Source organism: Dermochelys coriacea, chromosome 7, assembly GCF_009764565.3.
Source record: "Dermochelys coriacea isolate rDerCor1 chromosome 7, rDerCor1.pri.v4, whole genome shotgun sequence".
In the NCBI taxonomy this organism is placed as follows: Eukaryota; Metazoa; Chordata; order Testudines; family Dermochelyidae; genus Dermochelys; species Dermochelys coriacea.
In genome coordinates, this window is record NC_050074.1 from 120,308,174 (window position 1) to 120,333,312 (window position 25,139).

The following is a 25,139-nucleotide window of genomic DNA, read 5'->3' on the forward strand; positions in this document are numbered from 1 at the left end:
GAGCACCTCCAAACCCAGGTCAAAGGTTTTGCTGTGTGGATGGTAGGGAGGTTTGGGCTAAAACGCAGGTAAGCGCCCAAGTTAACTGCAGTGAAGACAGACCCAAAGTGGTTTATTTTTACATTTGTTTCCAATTGGCTAAATCAAAATAAGCCTGCTTTAAACCAAAATAAAAGCATCCACATGGCCTTCTTCACTGATTTAAGTAAGTCAGTTTAAAATCACCCCTTACAATAAATCTGTGTAGCTCTCTGTGCAGATAAGCACTCACAACCCAAAATCCTTTCTTTAAGGTGATAAGGATTCCAATCACATCCAGTTTGGACTGGGAAAGTGGGTAAAAGAGAGAGAATGTTTGAGTACATCCCTGGGATGCTCCACTCCAAAAATCAAACAGATTCTATCTCTATATCTATTCAGAGAGAGGAGAGAAATTCCAGCTCAAGACCAACCACTGCTCCTGCGTTTAACATGCTCTCGCGAGCTGCTGTGAACAGCCTGCTCCCATGCAAGACAAGAGCAAAACTCCCACATGCTACAATGTGCAGGGTAAGGATCAAGGCTAATGGTGTTGATCCACTACATGCAGGTCTAATTAGTGGAGGGAAACTACCATGCAATTCAGACCCAGTTAATGCTTCTCCACCTCCCTCCCTCGGACTTCACTGGTATAAACTACCATACTCACAGGGCTGCATTAAACCCCAAAGGGGCCAGGTGATTAAAAGCACCATTTTGCATTTGCTATGCAAAACAGGGATAGCTTCCCACAACAACAACCAGATTTAGGGGTAGATTCTCTGCTTTGATCTGCTCTCTCTGCACAGGTCAAGTGGCACAAAGGGAACAGAAGCCTTCCATAATTCCCTGCTTGGGATGCCCCCCAGTATGATAGCATACTCAACAGGCTTAAAGCTGAGAAAGCAGGCTCCCGCCCTGCAACCCTGAAGGTGCATTGGGGGCAGAGAGGAGGATTGGCTGGAGGTCGTAGGTGGTCCTTTGGAGACCATCACTACCTGAATTTACAGGCAACAGCCAATCAACTGGAAAGTGGCTGAGGAAATGCAACAGAATTTCCAAAGGTGGACAAAGCTGATGACATGGTAGCATGTCCACTCAGGCTCTGGGACAAATCTTTCCCTCCCTTTGCAACTTACTTCTGCATAGTGACTTTCAGAGCTGGACTGACAGCACCGGGGAGTGGAATCTCTTCTGCCTCAGCACAGAGAGTGACTGTGTTAGCTTCTTCCCTGCCAATGTATCTCTGCCTTGAGCCATAGGGATTGTATCACTTAACCCCCAGGTCCATTCCATCCATGACCTCTCTGCTGGGACCATGAGCCAGGGTGCGGTGCATGCATGTAGCTTTTCTGAGGATGACACTTGGGTAAAATCCTGGCGCCATTGAAATCAAAGGGGAGTTTTGCCATTGACTTCAATGGGGCTTGCATTTCACCTTTGTTCTCTTGGAATATGGAAAAGTTCTATAGAATTTGACAGGGAGGAAGCAAACAGGCTTCTGTAGAAATGTAACTGAGTGCTATAAAACCCAGAGGATTTAGTAGAGGGTGAATAGGATGCTTTTTAACCATCCTATGGAATTCTTGAGCAAGGACCAATGCTCTACTGTACTCTCCTGGACAGTTCAAACATTGGATAGAAAGGTTACTAAAGGAAGGTTTTGAACCAAGGTTGGATTTTTTTTTCTAAACAATCTGCTCTAGGAATTATTCTGGGGAAGTTCTCTGGCCTGTACTATACAGGAGGTCAAACTAGATGATCGCAGTGTCCCCTTCTGACCTGGGAAACTATGAATTCACTACTGCCTGTTAAATGCCACAGGACTTTTCTGTGAGGGCCTGCACTGAGCCCACAAACTCATTCTATAGGGAGGCCACTGAACATATGGTAAAAAACACAGCTGGTCTGGATTCAGTCCTGGTGACCTCTGGGTGAAAACTCCTTCACCCATCTCTAGATTTCCAGGCTCGTACCATGTCATTTTCTTTTTGTTTTCCTCATTGTTTGGTGGCCAGGTTTTCAGTTTGTTGGTTGGTTTTTCCCCTCCCCTTTATATAAAGGGAAGGTTTTGATATGGAGATTAGGGAACAGATTTCTAATAGCTAAACAGTAGCAGATGATATTTCCACCCAATTACTGGCTCTTTAATGCAGAACCAGCAATAGCGCTAATCCGCCATTCCCCATTTCCTTAGCTGTGGACTGGTATTTGAAATACTGAAAGGTGGCTGCTTGCCCCACATATAATGGGTTTATGAATATAAATTAAAGTGGAAATGAAGAGGAGGCATTTCAAACGGATAAAAATCATTGCTCTCCAGATTTATTCAAGAGGCACTTTCTATAGCTTTGGTCCTGTAAACAACTCAATGGGAATGTTGTAGTGGCCTGCCGTAAAGCTTGCAGCTCTGTCAATGGAATGCTAGGAGCAGCTGATGGGCAGCGGGAATTGGTGGAGGTGGGTGTTACCTATAGGATACCTTGGCAGCTCTTCCTCATTGGAGCTCAGCTGGGAAAGTTTTCCAAACCGAGGGCTGCACTGCAATTTGTCAGAAGCCCACAAGGGTGAAGAGAATGGGTGAAATCTTGGCCTCACTTAAATCAATACTAAACTCCCATTGATTTCAATTGGGCCAGGATTTCCATCCATATCTTTATATATTTACATATTTTTACCATCTAGGAATAAATATGCAGAGTCCTAAGATTTGCTCAGGCTTGTTCCTGTTTTTTCAGTTCGCTAGCAATAAAAACCTGCAGTTGAGCAGCTTTGTCCTCGCCTTGAAGTATCAGAGTGAAGGTTGCAATGTTAGGGACCTGATTTCAGAGGTGCAGCTCCCACCTGGTGCAGAGTGGCAGAGGGAGCCAGGGGCTCACTTACTCCATTCCCATCTACTTCAGTAAAACAATAAAGAGACTCATACCTATGCTTCCTTGTGTGTGCCCGGACCCTACGTCCAGGGAGCTCATGTGGGAGTGTATTCTTATTCCTTCTTACTCCATTGCTTAACTGCACAATCTAAGTCACAATCCAGAACAAAATTAATAAAATTATAACAAATTTAAATATACCTTCAATATATAAAATCCACCACCATGTGCTTATTGTAGGATTACAAGCATGGAGATCTTTTAACACCCAGCTACGCTATAGGGTAAAATCCAAGATCCACCAGAAATCTAGGGAAAATTACCTTTCTGAAGAACATATGGCACAACCTTCAGCTCCTCATGGATGAGCTCAGGTTCAGCCATTCATACTAGTGTGTTCAGGACACCCAGAAATAGACAAAATAAAAGTTACTTGTAACTGAGCACAGAGCCGTTGGACCAGATCATTGGCTTGTGTCGTCCACCAACTTGAACAGAGCTACACACTAATCCCATCTCAGGATCTGGCACACTGTTAGAATACTATGAAGCCAAGCACATAACTAACACACACACAACCACACACACACACACACAGAGGTGCATTAGTATTTTTAAAGCCCTGTCAGACATAGTTCTGACACGAAAACTAGAGGGGGAAGCAGGGATTGTACTATATTTCCTCAAGTTTTGTAATAATCAGAGCAGAGGAAAATGAAAATTTCTTTGTTTTCTCTGAATTTTTTTCCTAAGGTTTTCAGGTTTGTGTAAAAAAAGCAATTCCCTCTCTCGTCCGAAAATTGATTTTTTTTTGTTTAAAACTGAAAACTTTTTGATTTTACCTAAAAAAAACCACCAAAAATTCTCCATAACAGAATTTTTATCATGAAAATTTCCATTTAATTGAAAAATCCATTTTCAATTATTAAAATGTTTCAATGGACACATTCTGACTACCTCTAGTAACAATAGATAACATTTTAGTCACAGGGCACTGCAGCTATCATATCTGATCCCCTTTCAACATTTTAACCCTGCCTATCTGTTTATTCACCAGAGCCTTCAATTCCTGAAACCTTGTGCCAACACAACTCTTCAACTACCTTGCCTGCAACCTTATTCCTGTCTGTTTATCATTCTTTGTCTGCAGCTGTTCCGCTCGAGTTCCCTAATACATTACTACTAGATTCCTAATTTTTAGATTGTCTGTTCTTTTCTGAACTCCCACTCAATAATGTATCTACAAATCTTTATACCTTGTCAAATCTAAACAGATAAAAGAATCAGCCAGGTAGACAAGAAATTCCTATTGTGCAGAAGCAGGAGGAATATGAATCTATGCAAAAGAGACTGTCATCTCAGACTGGTTACAATGAACCATTTCATTGCATTATATTTTTAATGAAAAATATGTGGATGCTTAAAAAAACCCTCAGGTTAGAAAAAAGTATTAGAAGACAGCATGATACCATAGCTAGGGCACTAAACTGGGAGTCAGGAAAGATGGCTTCTGGTCCCAGATCTCACCGTGACACCAGCTTTGTGACTTTGGGCAAATCATTTCACCTTCCTAATACTGTTTCCCCTCCTACCCCTGCTCTGCCTTTTCTGTGAAGACTGTGAACCTGATTTCTCAAATTATCTCTTTTTACCAAGGATGATTAACACTTCTATTCTGATCCCATCTACACAATCTACCTTGTTTATTTTGACACAGGGAAGGCATTTGATAATTTCCCATGTTTCTTTCTTGCGTGCACATTCAACGTCAGCCAGGAGATTTTTAACAAGGAAATTATGTTTTATTAAAGGTATCCACAAAATGGCAGTGTCCAAAATGGATACAGCTGGGATTTTTAAAGAAGCCTGATGGATTTAGGCCCCCAAATACCATTTCTGTGGGATTTGGGGGCCTAATGTTCTTACACATGCCTTTGAAAATTGTCCTGAGAGCGAGCCAAGAATCAGTGATCTGTTAAGGCTTTATGTCACTCCACTGCATGGTGAAGTTTTCTGGACAAACGCACCCCAAACAAAGGCCTCCTTGCTGAATACAGAGAGGTATTAGGGGGCAAGCCACAGCAATCGATTATCCATGGGAGGCTGGCAAAGGGGATCAGAGCAAAGGTCTGTGATTTCCAAGAGATCCTGACAAATCATGTGCCGAAGGCTCATGGCAACTACACGGTGGTGCAAGATGCCGCTCTGAGTGCCCTGGGGACTGGATCACTCGGGCATAATCCTCAGCCACATCAAGCTCTTCCTGGGTGCATCTGAATGAGGAAGGTGAAAGTGGTGCTAAGTTGCACAACAACCTTCCCTGATCCCAAGGGCCAGTCTGTTAGGGGCTTTATACTGACGGGGGCTAGCTACGGGACAGTGATCTCTGGCCCTGCCCCCTCTTACCCCCAGTCATGACCCCAAGCCCAGGTGTGTTGGGGGCAGATTGGATGGCACGCAGCCAGCTGCAGTGGCTTTACCCCAGACCAGAGGAGTCCCAGCTGCCCCTGCGTAACTGCCTGAGCAGTGTAACCACCCAGAAGCAGGGCAGTGAGCTGGCCCCTCTACTTTGATCATGAGCAGTGGCAATGAAGCCCACCCAGACACAGATTTCTCCATTGTGTCCTCAACTCTGATCTCCAGGGAGCTCCTCTTGGGGGAGAGAGTTGCTGAGCCTCTTCTGTTGCGTTCGGCCATTGCCCTTTAAACTGAGACTGTCAGATAGGGAACTAGGTAGTTGAAACCACAATGGGGATTTTTGCAACATGGTCAATTATCTCTCTAGGATCCTCAATAGAGGCCATCAGGCAAAAGGTCTTTTTATTGCAACTGCTGTCAAGGCCCCAGAAAAAGGCCTTATCCAGCAGATGTGGGGTTGGCCACAGAATCCACCACCATGTGCAGCATGACCTAAGCTAGCATTGTCCATTGGTCTCTTGCACAGCACCTAGCACCATGGTCCATGACCAAGGCTCCTCAGCACTATCACAATACAATACATGGCCATCAGCACTTCCTATAGTATCAGAGGGGACTAGGAGCTAGCCAGAGGTATACTTCCTTATACAGGGCTTGCATCAATAGTGCAGGGGTCTAGGAGGGGAGTACCAGCATCACTCTGACCTGGGACTTCCTTATGACTGTGACAGACAGAAGTGTTGCCTGGTGCCACCTGTACTAACCTCAGACTGGGCTAGTGTTTCAGAAGAAGGAAGAGGAGGTGGATGGTCTCAGCTGGATTTCTACGCCCATCTGAAATGGCTGGATTTTCAAAGAGGCATACAGAAGTAAGGAGCCCAATTCCCATTGAAAAAATCAATGAGATTTGGGCATCTCACTGCTCTTTGTGTCTCCGAAAATCTTCCCCTACAATTATGCCCTCTCCCGGTGTGACTTTCTACAGGCTTGGGCTAGCCAGCCCCAAGGCTGCTCCAGCCCACAGACACCTTTTCATGATATCTAGCAGAGCTTTGCAGCTCTCCATGCATTAGGATGTTCGTCATTCCACCCACCTTCTGTGAAAGGCTTGAAGTGTGGCCGCCTGAATGCCGTTCTCCTAATGAAGCTGATAAAGGAAGGGGGCAGCCCACACTTCAGCGGTGCAACGAGCCCAGAGACCTACCTCTTCCATAAGGATGATGAAGGTGGTGTTGTGCCCTTGCTGGGCAAGCAGCTTGCCGTCGGTAGTGAGGACGTGCAGTCCACGTGGGGCTTTGCCGGGGCACTGTTCTGCTTTGGCCACATATTTCTCCCGAAGCCCGTCCGTGCAATTGTTAGAGACAATCCTCCGATACCTGGGGAACATGGACAATTCGGGTGGGGCTCGGGAGAGTAGGTTTTATTTTTGTAATGTATGCATTTCAAAGAGCTGCCCCAGGCTGACAGCCCACACACTCCTGCTGGTGTTCCCATCAAATTAAAAAAAAAATCAAAGGCTTTATTAATCCCCAGAAGCCAAACAAATCACGATCCAGCCTTCTCTGGGGACCCCGGCTCCACCCGTGAGAACAGATTTGTATTGTTGAGCCGAATCTCTACAAACCATTGAAAGCTGGAAAAGGCCTATTCAACTCCCTGTTCTGTCTCCTGCATTATAGCATTTCATTATGGTTTTGTTACACTGTGTGCTCCTATTCTGCTCCAAGGCACCTTGAATGATTTGGCAGGAGTTTTGTCCAGCTCAGTTTTAAATGATTCAAGGAGCAGGTTTCTCTTGGCTCCATTCAGAAGCAAAGCAAAGAGATTAGCTGCCTGTGAGGACACCTGGCAATTTGTTGCCTTGTTCTGGGAGATTAACCCTCCTAGTCATTGCCTCGTAGAACTGGGGAAGGTGAGCAGGACTTCAGCGGTTCTTCCCACTCCAGTGCAGCCCTGCTGTCAGGGGCTCCCCCGGCTGCAGCCAGCCCACTTTAGTGAGAATCTTTCACCACGGAGTGGTTTCCTGAGAACCGTGAAGATGGCCTTACAGTAGCCCAACTTTCACTGGCAACCCTTCAGTAAACAGCTAGCACTTGTGAGCAATTTGGTGAGCAGGGCATGGCACTCATGAGCAACCCTATAACTGACCTCCAAGTAAACATCTTCTGAGGCACACAAAGAATGTTAAAATGACAAACCAGCATCTGCAGCCCAACGTGCCAGAGCAACCCTACCAAAACAATCCAGCATCTGCAGCCCACTATTCCAGAGCAACCCTACCAAAACAACCCAGCATCTGCAGCCCACTATTCCAGAGCGACCCTACCAAAACAACCCAGCATCTGCAGCCCACTATTCCAGAGCGACCCTACCAAAACAAACCAGCATCTGCAGCCCACTATTCCAGAGCGACCCTACCAAAACAAACCATCATCTGCAGCCCACTATTCCAGAGCGACCCTACCAAAACAAACCAGCATCTGCAGCCCAACATGCCAGAGCGACCCTACCAAAACAAACCAGCATCTGCAGTCCAGGGTTCCGGAGAGACCCGGTCAAGGTTCCGTCCCCATTCTGAATGCTAGGGTACAGATGTGGGGACCTGCATGAAAACCTCCTGAGCTTACTTTTACCAGCTTAGGTCAAAACTTCCCCAAGGTACAAACTATTTTACCTTTTGCCCTTGGACTTTCACTGCCACCACCAAACATCTAACACCGGTTACTGGGAAAGAGTTTGTTTGGAAACGTCTTTCCCCCCCAAATCCTCCCAAATCTTTCCTGGGGAAGGTTTGATAAAAATCCTCACCAATTTGCATAGGTGACCATAGACCCAAACCCTTGGATCTTAAGAACAATGAAAAAGCATTCAGTTTCTTAAAAGAAGAATTTTAATAGAAGAAAAAGTAAAAAGAATCACCTCTGTAAAATCAGGATGGTAAATACCTTACAGGGTAATTAGATTCAAAACATAGAGAATCCCTCTAGGCAAAACCTTAAGTTACAAAAAGACACAAAAACAGGAATCTACATTCCATTCAGCACAGCTTATTTTCTCAGCCATTTAAAGAAATCAAAATCTAATGCATATCTAGCTAGATTATTTACTAAGTTCTAAGACTCCATTCCTGTTCTGTCCCTGGCAAAAGCATCACACAGACAGAGAGAGATACTTTGTTTTTCCCTGTCCCCAGCTTTTGAAAGTATCTTGTCTCCTCATTGGTCATTTTGGTCAGGTGCCAGCGAGATTTTCCTAGCTTCTTAACCCTTTACAGGTGAAAGGGTTTTTCCTCTGGCCAGGAGGGATTTTAAAGGTGTTTACCCTTCTCTTTATATTTATGACACGACCCCCAAATAATAAATAGGGTGAATCGCTGGCTGTGATTTCTTCCTGGAGCTCTATGAAAAAACAGAGTTAATAAGACACATACACCTCTAAATATACTACCAAGTATATAAACACTAACAATATTTTCCACATCTCAAGGACGATTTTAACCAGTTGATTCTGGGAAACTTTCACGGGAGAGTGCATCAGCCACTTTGTTAGAAGCTCCTGAGATGTGTTGGATGTCGAAATCAAAATCTTGGAGAGCTAAACTCCACCGAATAAGTTTTTTGTTATTTCCCTTGTCGGTATGAAGCCACTGTAGCGCAGTGTGGTCGGTTTGCAGGTGGAAACGCCATCCCCAAACATATAGGCATAGCTTTTCCAGAGCGTAGACAATGGCGTAACATTCTTCTTCACTGACTGACCAGTTGCTTTCCCTCTCAGACAGCTTCTTGCTGAGAAACACTACAGGGTGGAATTCTTGATCCGGTCCTTCCTGCATTAAAACTGCTTCCACACCACGCTCGGACGCATCTGTGGTTACTAGGAACGGTTTGTCAAAGTCTGGGGCCCTTAGTATAGGGTCAGACACGAGTGTCGCTTTAAGCTGGTTAAAGGCCTTCTGACACTCTTCGGTCCACTGAATGGCATTTGGCTGTTTCTTTTTGGTTAGGTCTGTCAGTGGGGCGGTGATTTGGCTGTATTGTGGTACAAATCGCCTGTAATAACCGGCCAAGCCTAAGAAGGGTTGAACCTGTTTCTTTGACTTTGGGACAGGCCACTTTTGGATAGCATCCACTTTGGCCTGTATGGGGTTGATAGTTCCTTGACCCACCTGGTGTCCAAGGTAAGTCACTCTGTTTAGGCCTGTTTGGCACTTCTTGGCCTTAACAGTTAGTCCTGCCTCTCTTATGCGCTCGAAGACTTTTTGTAGATGTTCCAGGTGTTCTGCCCAGGAATCTGAAAATATGGCCACATCGTCAAGGTAGGTGACTGCATATTCTCCTAATCCTGCTAGGAGACCATCTACAAGTCTTTGGAAGGTGGCAGGTGCATTCCGCAGCCCGAAAGGGAGTACATTAAATTCATACAGCCTGACATGGGTGGTGAAGGCTGACCTTTCCTTGGCAGATTCATCTAGCAGTACCTGCCAGTACCCCTTGGTTAAGTCCAAGGTAGAGATGAACTGGGCCCGTCCCACTTTCTCTAATAGTTCATCTGTGTGTAGCAGTGGATAGTTGTCTGGGCGAGTTACAGCATTTAGCTTACCGTAGTCCATGCAAAAACGTATCTCCCCATCTGGTTTGGGAACTAGAACCACTGGAGATGCCCATGCACTGTCAGAGGAGCGGATTACACCCATCTGTAACATATCCTGGATCTCCCGTTCTATAGCAGTTTTAGCTTGAGGAGACACCCGGTAAGGTTGGACTTTAATTGGGTGAGCATTACCTGTGTCAATGGAGTGGTATGCCCGTTCAGTCAGTCCTGGGGTGGCTGAGAATGTTGGCACGTAGCTAGTGCACAGCTCCTTGATCTGTTGTCACTGCATAAACCCAAGGGTCATGGAGAGATTCACCTCTTCCACGCCACCATCACTTTTCCCTTCATAGTAGACACCTTCAGGCCACTCAGCGACATCTCCTCCTTGGGCTGTAAACTGACAAACCTTTAATTCTCTGGAATAAAAGGGCTTTAGAGAATTAATATGGTACACCTTAGGCTTTCGGTTGGAGGTGGGGAATGCTATGAGATAATTAACAGCTCCCAGGCGCTCCTGGACAGTGAATGGCCCTTCCCACGACGCTTCCATTTTATGGGCCTGGAGCGCCTTTAAGACCATGACCTGGTCTCTTACTTTGAAGGAATGCTCTCTGGTATGTTTATTATACCAGGCTTTTTGCTCTTTTTGAGCATCCTGTAGGTTTTCTTTAGCAAGGGCTAGAGCGGTTCGGAGGGTGTTTTGTAGGTTGGTTACAAAGTCCAGAATGTTCGTTCCTAGAGAAGGTGTAAATCCCTCCCATTGCTGCTTCACCAACTGTAATGGCCCCTTAACCTCGCAGCCATATACAAGTTCAAATGGTGAAAACCCTAAACTGGGATGTGGTACAGCTCTGTAGGCAAAGAGCAACTGCTGCAACACTAGGTCCCAATCATTGGAGTGTTCATTTACAAATTTATGTATCATGGCCCCCAAAGTTCCATTAAACTTCTCCACCATGCCATTTGTTTGATGGTGGTAAGGAATGGCAACCAAGTGATTTACCCGATGAGCTTCCCAAAGGCTTTCCATAGTTCATGCCAGGAAATTAGTTCCTGCATCTGTGAGGATGTCGGAGGGCCAACCTACCCTGGCAAAAATGTCTGCTAGTGCCTGGCACACACTTTTAGCCCTGGTGTTGCTTAGAGCCACTGCTTCCGGCCATCGGGTGGCAAAATCCATGAAAGTCAGTATGTACTGCTTTCCTCTGTGTGTCTTTTTCAGAAAAGGACCCAGAATATCCACAGCTACTCGCTGAAATGGAACTTCAATGATGGGGAGTGGTTGGAGAGTGGCTTTGACCTGGTCTTGGGGTTTTCCCACTCTTTGGTATACCTCACAAGACTGGACATAGGTAGAAACATCCTTGCCCATTCCCTCCCAGTGGAATGACCTCCCCAACCGGTCTTTGGTCCTGTTCACCCTATGGCCACTAGGATGATCATGGGCTAAGCTCAAGAGCTTGGCCCGGTACTTAATTGGAACTACCAACTGCCTCTGAGGATGCCAGTTTTCCTGGTGTCCACCAGAAAGAGTTTCCTTGTATAAAAGTCCTCTTTCTACAATGAACCTGGATCGATTAGAAGAGCTGAGAGGCAGTGGGTTGCTCTGGGCCGCTGTTCAAGCTTTCTGGAGGCTTTCATCTGCTTCGTGTTCGGTCTGGAACTGTTCCCCTGATGCTGGAGACATCAGTCCCTCATTGGATTGTGGACCTATACTTGGTCCCTCTGGAAGCAGCGTAGGGGATGGGGTTGTTTCCATTGTCTGTGAACCGCTCTCTGCTGGTGCACTATGTTGGGGTTCCGGCTCCGGCTGAGCCCTTGTGTAGGTTATTGGCTGCTGCCGGTTCAGGTTCAATGGGGCCCAGTGGTGTTGGGGTTGCAAGTACTGGGTTCAGTGTTGGCAGTGGGTCTGGGGCTAGTTGTTCTGCCAGTTCTGGTTCTGGGACTGGCTCTGTCTGGGTGTCTGGGACTGGATCCATTACTGCTGTTGCAGACATTGGCCTGGGGTCCGGGTCCATCACCTCTGACCGGGTCCTGATAGAAGTTTCCAGAACAGAGCTAGGCATGATGGCTGGTTTAGTCTGGCTGCGGGTGACCATTCCTACCCTCTTGGCTGACTTCACATGATTGGCCAAGTCTTCCCCCAACAGCATGGGGATGGGATAATCATCATAGACTGCAAAAGTCCACATTCCTGACCAGCCCTTGTACTGGACAGGCAACTTGCCTGTAGGCAAAATAAAAGAGTTGGACCTGAAGGGTTGAATCATCACTTGAATCTCTGGGTTGATTAAATTGGGGTCCACTATGGAAGCATGGATAGCTTGGACAAGCATGGACACTTGTGCTCTGGTGTCCCTCCACGCGGTGACCTTCTTCCCGCCCACACTCACAGTTTCCCTCTGCTCCAAGGATATCTGGGTGGTATCTGGGCCTGAGGACCTCTGGTGTGATTCCGGTGCAATGAACTGTAACCTGTTGGGGTTCTTGGGGCAGTTGGCCTTTACATGCCCTGGCTCGTTACATTTAAAACATCGTCCAGCTGACGGGTCAGTAGGGTGAGGTGGGTTGCTGGAGAACGCTGTGGCGGGACGATAAGGTGTCTGGAGGGTTCCCTGGGGGGTAGTTGGGGCCTGGGGCGGCCCCCGGTAATAGGATCCCACCTCTACCACCATGTCAAGGTTCCTTCCCCACTCTGAACTCTAGGGTACAGATGTGGGGACCTGCATGAAAATCTCCTAAGCTTACTTTTACCAGCTTAGGTTAAAACTTCCCCAAGGTAAAACTATTTTAACCTTTTGCCCTTGGACTTTTGTTGTCACCACCAAACGTCTAACACCGGTTACTGGGAAAGAGTTTGTTTGGAAATGTCTTTCCCCCCCAAATCCTCCCAAATCTTTCCTGGGGAAGGTTTGATAAAAATCCTCACCAATTTGCATAGGTGACCACAGACCCAAACCCTTGGATCTTAAGAACAATGAAAAAGCATTCAGTTTCTTAAAGAAGAATTTTAATAGAAGAAAAAGTAAAAAGAATCACCTCTGTAAAATCAGGATGGTAAATACCTTACAGGGTAATTAGACTCAAAACATAGAGAATCCCTCTAGGCAAAACCTTAAGTTACAAAAAGACACAAAAACAGGCATCTGCATTCCATTCAGCACAGCTTATTTTCTCAGCCATTTAAAGAAAACAGAATCTAACGCATATCTAGCTAGATTACTTATTAAGTTCTAAGACTCCATTCCTGTTCTGTCCCCGGCAAAAGCATCACACAGACCGAGAGAGAAGCTTTGTTTTTCCCTGTCCCCAGCTTTTGAAAGTATCTTGTCTCCACATTGGTCATTTTGGTCAGGTGCCAGGGAGGTTATCCTAGTTTCTTAACCCTTTACAGGTGAAAGGGTTTTTCCTCTGGCCAGGAGGGATTTTAACAATGTTTACCCTTCCCTTTATATTTATGACAGACCCTACCAAAACAAACCAGCATCTGCAGCCAGTGTTCTGAACAACTCTATCAAAAAAACTAGTGACAGCAGCCCAGCATTCCAGAATAACCCTATCAAAACAAACCAGCATTTGCAGGTCAGTGTTCCGGAGCCACCGTATCAAAACAAACCAGTGGGCAGAGCTTCGTACTCATAGGCAACCCTGCGTCAGCCCTCAAAGCACATACAGCCTAAGAATATGAGAAATGTCACAGTAACAAACCAGTATGTGCAGACCCAGTGCTATGGGAACCCTACAATAACAAACTACTAAATACACACAGTGAAGGCAGGAAAAATTGGTTAAGGACGCACAGCATAAATCCAAACTTCCTAAGGAGTTGTTATAAATACGAACAGTAAGAGAGAAACAAATTATATGAAAAATCACAGAAAACAGCTGCTCAGATGGATATTTTGATTCGTACTTTAATTTTGCAGCAGTGGTGGCATGAAGTGTGGGCTCCCAGGATCATATATCACTAGATAGCAATGTAATATCTACATGTCATTTAAGTTAATGGACTTCTCTCAGTGGCTGAGGAATGAGGCACAGTTCCATGTAGATGATGCTGCAAAAAAGCAACTCACAAATAAGGCTGGAAAACCACCAGACAGGGTAGAGATAACTCTAATGGTCCAGACTTACTGTAAGTACAAAAAGGTCACCAAAAGCGAGAGCCAACTGGACTTACCCAGTGCTGTTCAGATAGCTCTGGCCGAGACTGCAGTCTTTTGGCAAGGAGGACGGGTTGAACCAGAAAGCTGGGATGCACTGGTTGTTACTGTGCCTTTCATAGCCATAGTCACTATGGAAAAAGAAAGGTAACGAGGAGCATCAGATCATAATAGTTAAGCATTGGAACAGGTTACCTAAGGAGGCTGTGGAATCCCCAACATTGGTGGTTAAGAACAGATCAGACAAGCACTTGTCAGGTATGGTCCAGGTACACTTAATTGTGCCCTCGTGCATTGGGATGGACTAGATGACCTCTTGAGGTCCCGGCCAGCCCTACAAGTTCTAAGATTCTATGTGCCATGGGTAACCACAATCTCTGGGATTCATTTATTTACTAGAGCTGACTGGGAAATTTGAGCTAACTTCTTTTTCCCCAACAAAAACAAGCTTTACTGTTAATTATGATACTTTTGTTGAAGAGAAAATGCAGGGGTTTTGACAAGCCATGCTATTTATTGGGGAACAGGCTGTTCTTTCTACTCATCCTGCCTTCTAGTCCATCAATAGGTATCCAAACTTGGAGTCCTTGCTCCGATTTCACTGTGTCCTTTCTTGACCAAAACTCCCAGGGGTGTCAGAAGGAGTCTTGACTCACGGCAAAGTAAAACCAGAGTAACTGATTCAGCAAAGCTCTTAAATATATGCTTAACTTTAAATGCATGCTTAAGTCCATCCAGATTCAGCAATACACACACTTAAGCCCCATTGACTTTGTTTTGGGCATTATGCATATTGGAATGGATTTAAACACATGATTAAGTGCTTTGCTGAACTGGACACGAGTGAGTGCCCAAATTAGGGAGACTAATACTATGCTAAGCAGCATTGAACACTGACCCTGGAAGCATGGGACACCCAGTCAATGGTCTTTGCTACAGAAAGCTTTGCTGAATGGCAAGCATTGCGGAACTTTGGAAGATTTTTGTTCCATGTGGTGGCAAGAGAGGAAGAAAATCTGATTCACTTCTAGCTTTCTTCAAATAAATAAACCTATAGCCATTTAATTTTTTGCATTTCCTTTGGTTCCATGAACCAAACCACATTCCAGGATCTCGCCACATTCACAACAGGGAAGCGTCTCACAAGACACAAAGTGCCAGGAGCTGATCTTGAATGATTAGCAGAGGGATAAAGATTAACAGCATGCCTGAACAGTGACAGGTCAACTCAGCAAACAGGGACATGATTGATGCCTGTCCAAAACAGCACTTACAAGGAACAGTGGAGCTGCCCTAGTAATCTAATAGTTACACAACAGAAGGTTCCCTGCAGCTGGGAGCGTACCCCCAGAGCTCAGACTCCCAGGGTCAGGCAAGCTTGAACTCTGGTGACTGGCTTGAGAGCTGCCACATCCACACTGCTATTTTTACCATGTTAGCTTGACCCTGCTACAGTGAGTCTGTCTACCCAGGCTGGGAGGTTCACTCCCAGCTGCAATGTAGACATACCTTTACTGTCACGTACAGGGAGAGGAATCCAGCTCACCGATCCCTCTCTGTGCATGACAGTAAAGGGGGATGGAAACACAGCCAGTTCACACCCAGTTGTCCTCCCAAATGATGAAGTCACAGGGCTGATCAGAAGCAGAATGAAGTCAACGGGAGTCTTTTCATTAGTTTTGGTGGGCTTTGGACCAGATCCTCTGGGCCTCCCACTGTGGCTAGCTGCAGCTAACAAGGGGATTTTTAGATAAAGATGAGGAATCAAAAAAAATGATCACGAAGTTCGTCTCACAACAAGCCAACCAACTCCAATACTATGGGAACCACAGACGTCATGAAAGCTCCACACGCCCTGTTATGCTCTTGGTTTTATCCTGGAGCATGCTAGAGTCAGAATGGAAAGCTTCAGAGAAGGGTTTTAGTAAGATGAATTCACTGTGCAGTCTCACAGTTGCCAGTATTCTTTGGAGGACAGAGATTTCCAAGCTGCATAAAAAGGTTCAGAAATTCCCTAATGCTCTTTGTCGCAACATTCCATTTAATCATTCTCAGAGGGTCAGCCTGGCACAGTAAAGAATGCCTGGCCGTGACTACATAATTAAAAATGTTCAGGAGGAGCCGTACTTTGCCCAAAAGACGAAAAGAGCTGCATAAATATTTAATAAAATTAAAGACAACATTGCTGTATGCCCCGAAGACTGTGGGCTCATTCATTAACTTCTGGTAATTGTATATTAAAATCTCACATGCTGCCCACCTTCCCTCTTGCAAGCCCCAGGGTTTGCATAAGTTAGGGAAATAATCAAGTCCAGCTGCTTCTCTGTCTTTCCTTTCTTGACAGAGTAAATAAAGAATGGGGGGGGGGGAATACCAGCACATATTTTAATAACATTTCTCAGTTCCATTGCTTCTGCATAAGGCAAGAGTTGGATTTTTAAAATGATTATGTCTGTGTATGTCTGCAAGTGTCGGTAGCCACAGCTATGTCTCACTGTATCTATCCACACGCTTCACACCGGGTTAGCGAACCCATGTGGTTTCATCTATAATTGGGGTCTTGCCCTGAAAAGTGACTAAGCCATAAGGACACGGTGGAGTTCCATGTGTCTTGCCCTTCAATGACTCCCAATGAGAGCTCTTCAGCTTACACATAAAATAAGGATTGGCCAAGATTTCCAGAACGGACTGGTGACTTTGGGTGCCCAACTTCAGATGTCTGGAAGGACCATGTTTTTCAGAACATGCTCAGTGCCATCCTATGAAAACCAGGCCCCTTAAAATATCTCCGGTTGGGCATCCAAAATGGAGGTGCCCCAAATCACTAGCCACTGTTGAAACTCTTTGCTGCGTTCCCCCTCCCCCCTGCCGCCCCGTAACTGTCAGCCCTGCAAACTCAACCTAGGATTGGAATGTTAACTGGTTCTTTCTGGCCCGTGTGTCACCATCAATGAAGATTCAGCACTCAGATCCCAGTTATGAATTCTGTTGAGGCTGTACAAGCTGGACTAGAATCCAGCTGTCTCCACTATAGTTATGTTGGCTCTGCAGGGCTAACAGGAGAATAAGGCAGTAAAACCTTATTTTAGTGTGTAAGGTAGGTGGAAATGACACTGAATAGATACAGGAAGTGGGTCCAATAAGAAGGTGCCATTTTTACAGTCACTTTCCCAGGTACAACTACATTTTAAGGCCAAATAAGCTAGAGTAGCTTTGCACTTCAGCCTTAAAATACACCAGGCTGAACTCTGGAATGAGGAAAGCAGGAACGCTTCAAAGCAGTAACCAACCAAACACAAAAGCATCTGTGCAGATCAGTGATAGGCTGAGCACAGTGGTGGAAGCAAATTATGTGGTATGGGTAAATGATGCAGGGAAGTTTGGTGCTTATTGTAAAATGTTAGCTTTTCTCGTTAAGGGTGAGAACAGAACTCAACGTGCCACATCTCTCGGGATAATCCAGAACAGCCTTAGATTTCATTGCTGCATTAGGAATAAGTGAACAAGTGGTTCAGCAAAAATGAAAAAAACTCTACCTGATGTCCCTGAACCTTTGTTCAGACCAACCACCACTGATATTCAGAAAAAGGTAGCTACCTTTCTTCACGTTATTTCTCATTTTGGTCACACCTGGTGCATGTCCAGATCCCAGCCAAGGCTGTACCAGGAAGTCTTGAAAAAAAACTATGGATCAGATCCTCAGCTAGCGTATATTGGCATAGCTGCACAGATGTCATGCAGGAGGCCTGAATGGAATCCAGCCTAAGAAGTCATCAGTGAATTTAGGTTGACTTTCACCAGCTGAGGATTTGGTCCTGCCTACTTAACTGGAAGCAGGAAATGAAAACATCTTCCCAAGACAACCTCTTCTTGTTGCATTCCCAGCGCAGTTTAGCTGTCCAAAAGGTGCAGGCAGTTAGGTGTGACAAAGTTCCTGCTCTACCTTGGTGGGTCTACCTTGGTGGGTCTTGCACTTATTGGTGGATTTGCTCGCCTTGGAGCTTCATGGCAGCCCTCAGCTTGGCCGTTTTTCTGAATTCACAGTCCAGGTTGACTCCTACTGTGTCTGACAAGGAGTTGGGAGGATCTGAGGGGAACCCAGGCCCGCCCTCTACTCCGGGTTCCAGCCCAGGGCCCTGTGGAATGCAGCCGTCTAGTGTACCTCCTGGAACAGCTGTGCAACAGCTACAACTCCCTGGGCTACTTCCCCATGGCCTCCTCCCAACCCCTTCTTTATCCTCACCATAGGACCTTCCTCCTGGTGTCTGATAATGCTTGTACTCCTCAGTCCTCCAACAGTCCAAGTTCTCACTCTCAGCTCCTAGCACCTCTTGCTCCCAGCTCCTTACACATGCACCACAAACTGAAGTGAGCTCCTTTTTAAACCCAGGTGCCCTGATTAGCCTGCCTTAATTGATTCTAGCAGCTTCTTGATTGGCTGCAGGTGTTCTAATCAGCCTGTCTTAATTGTCTCCAGAAGGTTTCTGATTGTTCTGGAACCTTCCCTATTACCTTACCCAGGGAAAAGGGACCTACTTAGCCTGGGGCTAATATATCTGCCTTCTATTACTCTCCTATAGCCATCTGGCCTGACCCTGTCATAGAGGGTATTCATCTGAACTGCTGGGTGTTTGTGCCTGCCTCCCCAAACCTTGTGTGTACCCCCACCCTTTTGAGAATCATCTGTTGTTAGTCACCCCTTAGCATCCTCCTGCAGAAATTCCAGACACGGACACTTTCCCAAAATTTAAGAGCAACATCAGGGTTTTTTTAAAAACCTCAAAGCAGGTTGGAATTTTACAATGCCATTAACTTGAAACATCAGTATTTATGCAAAGCAGCCTGTGATTTCTGACAGGCCCATGCTGCACGGGGGTGTGAAAGAAGCCGATCTGGCTTTTGTTGGTGACATTTCTTAATAAAGTCTTGCTGAAAAGCAATAACAATTTCCCAGGCTAAAATGAAAAACATTGCCCTGTTTTGCATGATGCGGCCTCAAGTGTCTACAGAAGTCAAGTGAGGCTGAAATTCCTTCCCTGTAGGGGCACCCTTTGGAGGGAAAACTCTCCCTTCAAGGTACAACTCGTGCAGTCCTTTTTAGAATGATCTGCAAAAAAATGTCCCTTAGCACCTTACAGCCCACTCTTGGAATTCCATATACATCGAGCCAACTGGTTCAGAACAGCCACAGAACCAGCAGCAGCAGGAGCACTAGTTATAACGGGTCAGAATACTTACCACTCGAAGTCCCATTCAGAACAGATGCAAGGCTCTGAGACAACAGTTCTGGAGTAGTCTCGACCTAGGGCACACTGGGCTCCAGGCTTGCGTTTCTTATAGATCTTCCTCTCTCCCATGACACAAGGCTCAACCTTTGGCAGCGAAACCATCATGGATTAGAAAAAGAAGAAGAACACAGTGGATTTCTAGTCTTTGCCCACCACTGTTACTATACAGCAGGATATCAAAGCATCTTGGGGGATGATTTCCAAAGGGCAGTTAAGCCCTCTTTGAAATCAGGAGGGGTTAGTGCTTAATTCCCATTTACACCTTTAAAAACTTCCTCTGTACAAACTTCAAATCAAGTCTCCCAGACTCCTAACTCCCATTTACACCTTGGTAAACCTCCCCCTTCACTAATTTCATCAAACTCTCCCACCGTCCGCCCCCCTTATGCCTTGCCCGTTATTGAAACAGAACAATTATTTCTGTTTTGCATATGGCAAAAGTTATGCATCATCGAGTGCATCGTCTAAGGTCAAGCAGAGTCAGCGACAAAGCTCAGAGTAGAATCCAGGAGCCCTGATTCCTCTGCCTCTTCCCACTACCCCTTACTGCCTTGTAGCACTTGGTCATTTTCTTCAAGCGCTATGTAGGGGCTTAATGCTGAGCTTTTCTAAAGCACTACGAGAGGACGTGTGAAGGAAAGTTCAACCAGATGCAGATTGTTTAGGTGAATTAGCATAAATCATCTCTTCTCTTAAATTGAAACAACTTGGCCCCCCCCATCCCAAAAACCAAATCAACCCAAACCAAAATGCACAATTACATTCTTTATCTTTCTCATGATTATTGATTGCCAAGATGGTCCCACGGTATGAAGAACGAGGGAGTTATTATACGCATTACTTTTTATAAAGATCATGTTTTACCTGTTTGATATTATCCTGCCTGACTGCATAGAGTTAAATTATAGGAAGCTGTTGCTGGAGATGAAGCTCAGGCAGAAAGATACAGAAACTGCAGCAAGCCAGCCATCTCTCTCCCAAGTTACAAAGAAGGTAACCAGGCTGAAATGGAACTTACAAGAATTTGCAAGGGAAGACTGCGGTGTAGGTCAGACCCACGCATATAGACTTTCTCTGGCGTCTCCCTTCGCACTGTGTGCTACATTCCTTTGGGTGAATACATAATGCTTTGTTTTGAAGAAGCTGGGTTTGAGACACTTTGATCAGGTGCTGTCACAGGAACCCAGAGGAAAAGGGATTCCAGGTACCAAACACAGTTGACCCTGTCACGTTAAGGCAGTGGGTAAGAAGGCAAGAGGAGGGGGGCAGCCCAGAGATGCAGTCTAAGAAAGGTAGGATGAAGATAGTGAAACCTGAGGTGAACCTCAGAGGGACTAAGAGGGGTCCAAGTAGTTTGCCCAGATAGATTAGCAGATGTTTTCCCCTTACTTCATTTTATTTGTTCTGTGTTGTGGATCTATCCATATGGTATATTCCAGGTTCCATGACGCTCATTTCTAATACATCTTCTCTTGCTGATTTCGTTCAGTGACATCACAGTTTCAATGTTTGTAATGTCACTTCATCACCATGGAAAGGACTGTGACATCACAGTGTAGTCGTTTTGCCAAGGACCCCAGCCCTACAAACAACTCCCCAAAGGACAGGACTGCATTAACTCCCAGTGGCTTCCCAAGGCCCCAAATGAACTGAATGTGATAATAAGCCAGGTGATTACAGAAGAGAAAATTTATATACATATAATAAAATAATAATTTGGTCTTCTCTGTCCTCTTCCAGCAAAGGGCTCCCAAGAGTTTTCCAAACTTCTGTGAGATAAGTAGATACTTTTATATCCATTTTACAAATTGGGAAACTGAGGCACACAGACAGGAAATGACTTGCCTGAGTCAGTGATAGAGACAAAAATAGACTCCAGATCTCCTTGATTTAACTCCAAGACCTTACTTTAAATCAGCAATGAGGAACAGAACATGCTATTGGAAGGGAACTTTTAAACACTGTTACATGTTTAAAAGTACACTGGCATGGAGCTGAAGTTCTTTACCCTTTTTCCTGGGTTCAAGGTGACAGAATTCCCCTGTTGGCGTCTCCCTAGTGACTGATCCAATGATTTTAGGTTAGTTTATCTAACTGGGCCAGATTCCTGTTTACACTAAGGCCCCTTTATACTTCTCTGGCACTGTCAAGGGGCCGTAACATGGGAGTGCATTACATTACAGGCCCCTATTACACTGTGAGAGTGGTGGAAAGGGACCTTAGGGCAAATGAGAATCTAGCTCAGTGTGTTTCACGACGATCTCCTTGCATTCCAAAGCACAAGTTGCGTCTAACCTAGATTTACTACCATTCTGGAAAAGCAGGAGGAGGAACTATTTGAAATATGCAATAGCTATAGGTCAGAATCGCCTCACTGATTTGATGAATGCTAGATCCTTCCCTTTCTGAAGAAAAGAGCATGATCGGCTCCTACCCACAAACACTCTGCGCTTGAAAGTCAGTGTTGTGCTCCATAAAAGACTGTGTAAGGAGTCAATAGTACCTGATTGTGCAGGTGCCAGGTCTGGTAGTCCTCTTTGTTGCACCTCCTGCTGAAGATGGATTTGTAGTCCACTTTGACCAGCTGCCATTCAGAGCGGAGACTGAAGTGGCCAAAAATTCTGAACATTGGAAAAGAGAGAAAGGCATACACACCGTCAGCCATGGAAATACGGAGTCTCCATACAAAAGGGTGGAAACCGACACAGAACCCCAGAACTCATTACAAGAAAAGAACATAAGACCAGCCATACTGGATCAGACCAAAGGTCCATCTAGCCCAGTATCCTTCTAACAGTGGCCAATGCCAGATGCCCTAGAGGGAATGAACAGAACAGGTAACCATCAAGTGATCCATTCCCTGTTGCCCATTCACAGCTTCTGGCAAACAGAGACTAGGGACACCATCCCTGCCCAACCTGGCTAATAGCTATTGATGAATCTGTCCTCCATGAATTTATCTAGTTCTTTTTGGAACCCTGAGCCTTAACCTTCCTGTGCCTCAGTTTCCAATCATCTGTTTGTACATGGCGTCCTGTTCTCTGTCCCTTTGTGTATCCTGTCTTATTAGAATCATAGAATCATAGAATATCAGGGTTGGAAGGGACCCCAGAAGGTCATCTAGTCCAACCCCCTGCTCAAAGCAGGACCAAGTCCCAGTTAAATCATCCCAGCCAGGGCTTTGTCAAGCCTGACCTTAAAAACCTCTAAGGAAGGAGATTCTACCACCTCCCTAGGTAACGCATTCCAGTGTTTCACCACCCTCTTAGTGAAAAAGTTTTTCCTAATATCCAATCTAAACCTCCCCCATTGCAACTTGAGACCATTACTCCTCGTTCTGTCATCTGCTACCATTGAGAACAGTCTAGAGCCATCCTCTTTGAAACCCCCTTTCAGGTAGTTGAAAGCAGCTATCAAATCCCCCCTCATTCTTCTCTTCTGCAGACTAAACAATCCCAGCTCCCTCAGCCTCTCCTCATAAGTCATGTGCTCTAGACCCCTAATCATTTTCGTTGCCCTTCGTTGTACTCTTTCCAATTATCCACATCCTTCCTGTAGTGTGGGGCCCAAAACTGGACACAGTACTCCAGATGAGGCCTCACCAGTGTCGAATAGAGGGGAACGATCACGTCCCTCGATCTGCTCGCTATGCCCCTACTTATACATCCCAAAATGCCATTGGCCTTCTTGGCAACAAGGGCACACTGCTGACTCATATCCAGCTTCTCGTCCACTGTCACCCCTAGGTCCTTTTCCGCAGAACTGCTGCCGAGCCATTCGGTCCCTAGTCTGTAGCGGTGCATTGGATTCTTCCATCCTAAGTGCAGGACCCTGCACTTATCCTTATTGAACCTCATTAGATTTCTTTTGGCCCAATCCTCCAATTTGTCTAGGTCCTTCTGTATCCTATCCCTCCCCTCCAGCGTATCTACCACTCCTCCCAGTTTAGTATCATCCGCAAATTTGCTGAGAGTGCAATCCACACCATCCTCCAGATCATTTATGAAGATATTGAACAAAACGGGCCCCAGGACCGACCCCTGGGGCACTCCACTTGACACCGGCTGCCAACTAGACATGGAGCCATTGATCACTACCCGTTGAGCCCGACAATCTAGCCAGCTTTCTACCCACCTTATAGTGCATTCATCCAGCCCATACTTCCTTAACTTGCTGACAAGAATGCTGTGGGAGACCGTGTCAAAAGCTTTGCTAAAGTCAAGAAACAATACATCCACTGCTTTCCCTTCATCCACAGAACCAGTAATCTCATCATAAAAGGCGATTAGATAGTCAGGCATGACCTTCCCTTGGTGAATCCATGCTGACTGTTCCTGATCACTTTCCTCTCCTCTAAGTGCTTCAGGATTGATTCTTTGAGGACCTGCTCCATGATTTTTCCAGGGACTGAGGTGAGGCTGACCGGCCTGTAGTTCCCAGGATCCTCCTTCTTCCCTTTTTTAAAGATGGGCACTACATTAGCCTTTTTCCAGTCATCCGGGACTTCCCCCGTTCGCCACGAGTTTTCAAAGATAATGGCCAAGGGCTCTGCAATCACAGCCGCCAATTCCTTCAGCACTCTCGGATGCAATTCGTCCGGCCCCATGGACTTGTGCACGTCCAGCTTTCTAAATAGTCCCTAACCACCTCTATCTCTACAGAGGGCTGGCCATCTCTTCCCCATTTTGTGTTGCCCAGCACAGCAGTCTGGGAGCTGACCTTGTTAGTGAAAACAGAAGCAAAAAAAGCATTGAGTACATTAGCTTTTTCCACATCCTCTGTCACTAGCTTGCCTCCCTCATTCAGTAAGGGGCCCACACTTTCCTTGGCTTTCTTCTTGTTGCCAACATACCTGAAGAAACCCTTCTTGTTACTCTTGACATCTCTTGCTAGCTGCAGCTCCAGGTGCGATTGGCCCTCCTGATATCTTTCCTACATGCTCCGAGCAATATTTTTATACTCTTCCCTGGTCATATGTCCAACCTTCCACTTCTTGTAAGCTTCTTTTTTATGTTTAAGATCCGCTAGGATTTCACCATTAAGCCAAGCTGGTCGCCCCTGCCATATTTACTATTCTTTCGACTCATCGGGAGGTTTGTCCCTGTAACCTCAACAGGGATCCTTGAAATACAGTCCATTAGAGTGTAATGGACACACAATGGACATACTCCTCCTGTATATCTGTATAGCACCTGGTATAATGGGGTCCTGATGTGAGCTGTGGCTTTTAGGCACTCCTGTCATACAAATACTTATAGTAAGGAGTAGCCCCATTAAAGCCAATGGAATTACTCAGCTGAATACAGTTATACATGTATTTATAGGATCGGGTCCTTTCTGAGTTGACATGTTCTCACTGGTGTTAAATATTCTGATTGTACAAAAAGGAGAGAAAACCCAAATGTTAAAAAAATCACTACACAGCGAAGAATCAAATGAAAATAGAGACCAACATGATGAAGGTGCTTAGAACATAAGAACGGCCATCCTGGATCAGACTAATTGTCCATCCAGCCCAGTATGCTGTCTTCCACCAGTGGCTATTGCCAGATGCTTCAAAGGGATGAACAGAACAGGGAAATCATCAAGTGATCCATCCCCTGTCGGTCAGTCCCAGCTTCTGGCAGTTGGGCTTGGTAAACATGATGCAAGATGAGGGCCTGCAAAGACTGGATGAATGCACTATAAGGTGGGTAGAAAGCTGGCTAGATTGTCGGGCTCAACGGGTAGTGATCAATGGCTCCATGTCTAGTTGGCAGCCGGTGTCAAGTGGAGTGCCCCAGGGG

At 45.7% G+C, this 25,139-nt stretch overlaps 1 protein-coding gene across 1 annotated transcript in view; it reads right to left on the reverse strand.

Moving 5' to 3' along the window:
• SORCS3 (sortilin related VPS10 domain containing receptor 3) overlaps positions 1-25,139 on the reverse strand; it is a 498,155-nt gene that overhangs the window by 37,528 nt on the left and 435,488 nt on the right. The window contains exons 15-18 of the mRNA XM_038411611.2: positions 21,857-21,974; positions 19,304-19,437; positions 14,083-14,196; positions 6,514-6,685 (exon numbers count right to left, since the gene is read on the reverse strand). Coding sequence (XP_038267539.1) covers positions 6,514-6,685; positions 14,083-14,196; positions 19,304-19,437; positions 21,857-21,974 — 538 coding nt within the window. The remainder of the gene's footprint in view (positions 1-6,513; positions 6,686-14,082; positions 14,197-19,303; positions 19,438-21,856; positions 21,975-25,139) is intronic.